This window comes from Punica granatum, chromosome 2 (genome assembly GCF_007655135.1).
Source record: "Punica granatum isolate Tunisia-2019 chromosome 2, ASM765513v2, whole genome shotgun sequence".
NCBI lineage: Eukaryota > Viridiplantae > Streptophyta > Magnoliopsida > Myrtales > Lythraceae > Punica > Punica granatum.
The window spans coordinates 2,388,887-2,394,483 of record NC_045128.1 but is presented as its reverse complement, the minus strand read 5'-3'; the positions used below and the strand labels follow the sequence as shown (position 1 = coordinate 2,394,483).

Sequence of the window (5,597 nt, the reverse complement as noted above, 5' to 3'; positions counted from 1 at the left end):
AGAGAGATTAATACGTTTTTGCTGCTTTCTCACTTACCACTTGAATACATTCTTCTCTTTGCAAACTCTTTCTCTTAATTCTTCGTACATAAAAGTTCGTACACCTCTTAGCCAATAAATACTTTCATTGAATCTTTGCTTTCTTGATCGAGTCGCGTGCACTTCGACCAACTTTGGCAACTAAGTAACCTCCGAAATCGACACCAGAAGCATCCATGCATCTTTCTTTACATTGAAAATTTCTTCATCTAGAATATCCTCAATCTGAGCACAATAATGAAAAAATTTATCACCTCCAATATCCTTTAATACGGATTTGTTGACAACGAATGTTAGTTTTCCTTAATCATCAAATACAAATTCTGTAACTTCTTCTTGATCTTCACCTGGATATATATCGAAATCTGGATTGACTTCATCATATGATATATTTTCGATCCTTCGATCCAATTCGTCCTCCTCCGCAGCACGACGTTGATTAGCCGTTCTTCGGGGCGGCATCACTGATTCAAGAGCGAACGCGGCTCTAATACCAACTAACGCAGTGAAACTAAAGAATAATTGTAATCTGTTGATTCGCGTACAAATGTCAGAAAACAATATTTTATAACCTGTTAATTTTACGAATACCAGGGAATAAGCATCAAATTCGTTGATTCAATCAATGCCGAATTTAGAAAAATAGAGAAAATATTCTCTGGAAATTTTATTAATTAAAAAATTACTGTCTTTAGCCCTAGGGCTTACAACGCTTAAATAGGCTTAAATAAAATTATAACGAAGGAAATAAATTATTCCTTAAAATAAATTATTCCCTAAAAATTACAAAAATGCCCAAATAACATAAAATTACCTGTTTTCTGCCGCATCACTCCGCCTTTGTTTCACTTAACTTTGTTTTCCCGCGGCTTTGACTCATCTTTATGTCTTCCATTGAAAAACAGAAGAAAAATATATATAATAAACTTGAGATCATACGGTAATATCTATAAACGAGAGTTCTAATTCAATGGGGATTTCTACAACGGGACATTTTAAAGATCCTTTGCTCTTATTAATTTCTTTATAAAATAAATAAATAGTTAGATGGTGAAGTATATACAATAATAAAAAAATATAGAGATTAGGTTTTCACGCAAAAAATATGGAGATTATAGTTGTGGAACCTTAACAAGGACGTCTCCTTACCCTTTACATATTTATATTTGTATCAATATATATCTTTATACTCTCAATAATACTAACACTGGAATATTTACTATAGAAAAATAAAAATTAATTTTTTGAATTAATAGTTCTTTATTTCCTGTTTTTATAAACTCTACAGTTTTTTTAAGAAATTCTTTTTACCTAGAATTATATTTTAATTTATCATATGTATTTACTAAATTGGATATGTTGATATGCGTTTATGTTCACATTGATTACTTGAAAATTTCGTCAGAAATAACTATGTAATCCTCTAACATATTTACGCAGGTATTTTATGTTATAAATTAGTGTATTTTTTGACAAGGTGACATTAGTAAAAGAAAATAATGAAACCTCAAAATATATTGTTCTGAGACTTCAGACCCAGCCTGTGCATCATCCGCCAGGTGAATGAACCTAAGGCGAGGAGTGATGTTTGTAATTATTTTTATACATACATACATACATACATACATACATACATATATATATATATCAAATATATGGGGGCATCAAGCATTTCTTTTTCTACCTGGGCTTTCCTTTCTCTTATTCTCAAACTTGATGAACTTTTGCCCAAATCTTTAGGCTTTTTGGTTTCATATTCCCCTAACCTTTTTGTCACTGTGTCTTTGCAGTTCTCCCTGTCTCCCTTTTCCAGCATATTATTAGGGCTTCCCCCCCTTCCCCCGTTTGATCCCCCACCCCCCAAAACTCAATAATGGTACCCTCAAGGGACAGGGAATAATAATAATTCCTCACCCCCTCTCCCTCTTAAATGGACCTGACGTTCGAACACTGCTTCTGATCATCAAATATTCCTTGGCACAATCAAACTGTCGCTGCAGATCCCCTGATCTTCACTCGAATCATCCTAGCAAGCCCGCGTGGTAATAACCTGCAAACTGTTTCTCTCCACACCGTTTCCTCTCGGTTTTCGATATATATAAATACATATATACACATTCATAAAAAGGGAGCATATATGGTTGTCAGATCTGTATAGATCGATTTATGAAGTGTTTTTCCTTCATTTTTAAAAAATATTTTCCTTCACCCAAAACACTTTGTATCTGGTGATGATTGTCTCTGTCAGCACGTAGACAATATAAAGAGCTAGTTATAAGCTCGATCGACTCGTATGTTATCCCTGAAAAAAAAAAGAGAGAGAAGGCTGGAAAAAGACCAACTTAAAGCTTACTGAGGTAGAATAAGCATCAAGATCGATGGTAAAGGTACACACATTCTAAAATGGAATTTTAAACTAAGTCCCCATTAGAGTCCGGCTAATATGACTTGCCGAATTGCCTAAAGAGAGATGCAAGGACGCATAGCGATAGTTGAATTCGGCTATTGTGAGCCGTTATTAATTTCTTGGAATATTCATGAAATTATTTCTTGGTTTGTGGTTAAAGCAATTCATTGCATGAACTGAATCCTAAATTATGATAATAATATATTCAGCACTATGTGCGTGTATATATCTAAATTTGTAATATATATGTTTGTGTAATGTGTGTATTCAGCAGCATCTGATATTTATATTGATGCATGCATAATCTGTAATATATTTGTGTGTGTGGGACTGCATGTTCCATCTGTAGGTTAACATCCATGGCATCTTCTAGCTACTCCAACCCGCCATGCGCAGCCTGCAAGTTCCTCCGGAGGAAATGCACTCCGGACTGTATATTTGCTCCCTATTTCCCTCCTGAGGAGCCCCAGAAGTTCATCAATGTGCACAAGATATTCGGAGCAAGCAATGTGAGCAAGCTTCTCAACGAAGTCCATCCCCATCAGAGGGAGGACACAGTGAACTCCCTCGCCTACGAGGCAGAGGCCAGGGTCAAGGACCCGGTCTATGGATGTGTAGGGGCCATCTCGGTGCTTCAGAGACAGGTCATGAGCCTCCAGAAGGAACTGGATTCCACGAATGCGGATCTGATCCGCTATGCCTGCGGAGAGATGATGCCGAATAATATCCAGCTTCACGGAACTTCAAGGCAAATGCATGGTGATGGAGGAGGAGGGTCCTTTGGTCATTCAGGGTCGTATTTTCCGAATGGAGATGACCATAATCAAGAAGGATAAGAAGAACATTATGCACTGCACTATCAAATGAAGAATACTATTGATACGCGTGTATGTGTTTACATGTGTTTGTGAGTGTACGTCGACAATATACTCGTGTTGTGAAAAGCTTAAGAAAATCAGATGCATTTTAGGGTTTCTGGGATTCTCAGTGTGTTTTGATCATGAAGACACAGCATGCCCATTTATATATATGTTTGAGTATATATATTTGATGTTTATATACATTGGTGTATGCTGGCTGATTGCTTTTTAATGGTTTTACTGATTGGTTTTATATATATTTGAGGCTTTTTTTTATTACAAAGAGGGACATGCGTCGTACGATGTTTGTTTTTTTTCGTTTTTTGATTGAATATTTATTTGAGTTTATATATGATGTTTATGTATAAATTTTGAGATTCGTTTCCTGTTGGTTTGGATTTCCATCAAGCCTTCCAGTGAGTTCTTCCTTCTCTGATGTGCCCTGGTGTGAACAATATATATGTGCAACGTCATATATCGGATTTAGTTCAGTTATAGTATGTAATTTGCATTTTTTTTCGGTGTGTACTCTGGTATCCATAGTCCAATGTGATTTGACTAATCCAGTCGGGAGATCGAGCATTAAAGGTTATTCTCCCTCCCAACAAGTGCGTTTCCCGGGATTGAAACTTATGTTCTCCTATTTACGAGGGTGAACTGCTTACCACTCAACCAACACTTTTGTTAGTATGTAATTTGGACTATGTAATTTGCATTAGTCCGTGCCTTTTGGTGTTTCATTTTGATCTCTAATTAAGGTTTCCTATATATCATCCGCCTTTTTCTCCCAGTTATACTCTCTTGATTGAATAGGACTTCCCTTAATTATAAGAAGGAGAAGGACCCTTGTTCGATCTTAAAGGGTTCATGGGAGATGAGAATGAATAAGATATAGAGATCTCTTCATCGTAAAGAAGTTCATGAGCCCACAAGATGCAAAAATTTGGTAGGAGAAAGGGTTGCCTATCTCATTCATTTCCTTTCATTTGTCGATGATTTCGACTATAAAAGAGGTCAATGACTCTAATAATTTCCATTGTTGCACGAAATTTGCAAAGTGCATGCATGTGTCTAGCTAGCTGATATTCTAGCTGTAGGATCCACAAGATGGACGGATTTTTTTTCTTGCACTGGCAATAATCGAGCATGAAATTCTTTTTTTGCAAAACAAGAATAATATATGTTTCTGCATTGCACTCCTTTTCTCAGGTACGGATCTCTCCTATCCTTTCATCATTGATCAGTCCGTAAAGTTCAAATAGTCTTTACACTGTGAAATGCCCACATCCACGCATTGAGATGATTGATCATTCTTGGATTATTCACCTCCCCCCTCCTCCTCCCCACTCCTCCTCCTTCTCCTTCCTCAATTCTCTTTCTGCCTCCACTTTTCCCTCATTGAATTCATCATGGAGGGTCCGGTAAATTAGTTGATATGATGATTATATATAATTATAGTTAGGAACTCGTGCACCGGTTTTAAGGTTTTAAATTGGGCGTCGGCAATATGACTTTCCTAATATTATATAGACATATATTAATTTGTGTGTGTTTCGAAGCCCTTCAAGACCTTAATCAATGTTTCCTTGGTAACATTTAATATTCTTTTCTTTCAACTCGATACCCTATCCATTAATAAAGAATCCAACGTCGATCGGGGATGAGAGGTAATTACCCGGATCTTTTGATCGGGGCCAATTATAGTTTTTTTTTTCCCTAGGTGAAATACGAGGAACCAGTGCCAACCATTAATTCACGTTTTGATGCAGAAAAATCCTTAGCACAGCAGAAGTACGTTCATGTCCGCACGAGCTAATGCTTGCGGTCCACTTGTGGAATCACCCACACATGTGTGGCTGGTAATCACGCGGGCCATGGCTATATTAACCTACCTAGCTAGCTACATGGATGACAATTACTCAACATCCGGGACATGATTGGCGAAAATTAGCATTACGTCGTCCTACATATCTTTTGGATGCTTTACTTCATTTACACATCAGAGCAGATAAAACATCGTCATTACCTTTTTCTCCAATGTATAATTAAAAATACATGTGCATCGATCTCCTGATATAGTACAATAGGATCCATAATATGTTCACAGCAAATATTCGGTGAATTAACTCGGCCATTTAATTGTATCAACACCAATTTGAAATTATCGGATATTTCTGCAACCGGAAATTTCTAACTAGTCGAACTTATTTGCCAACCTAGAGAGAAACAGAATGGGTAGTTAAAATCTCGACTTATTTTTTTCCGATTATAAGGGAGGCTCGTAGGTCTTG

General features: G+C 36.6%; 1 protein-coding gene across 1 annotated transcript; it reads left to right on the top strand.

Annotated features, from left to right (window-relative positions):
* Positions 1-1,894: 1,894 nt before the first annotated feature.
* Positions 1,895-3,821, top strand: LOC116197034 (LOB domain-containing protein 25-like). Its single transcript, XM_031527039.1, has 2 exons — positions 1,895-2,081; positions 2,796-3,821. The coding sequence occupies exon 2, from the start codon at positions 2,806-2,808 to the stop codon at positions 3,280-3,282; it is 477 nt and encodes a 158-aa protein (XP_031382899.1). The 5' UTR covers positions 1,895-2,081; positions 2,796-2,805; the 3' UTR covers positions 3,283-3,821.
* The last annotated feature ends 1,776 nt before the right edge of the window (positions 3,822-5,597 follow it).

What these genes read in the sequence shown, in the direction of transcription:
- LOC116197034 (XM_031527039.1), top strand. Translation starts at nt 2,806, where the DNA reads ATGGCATCTTCTAGCTACTCCAACCCGCCATGCGCAGCCTGCAAGTTC.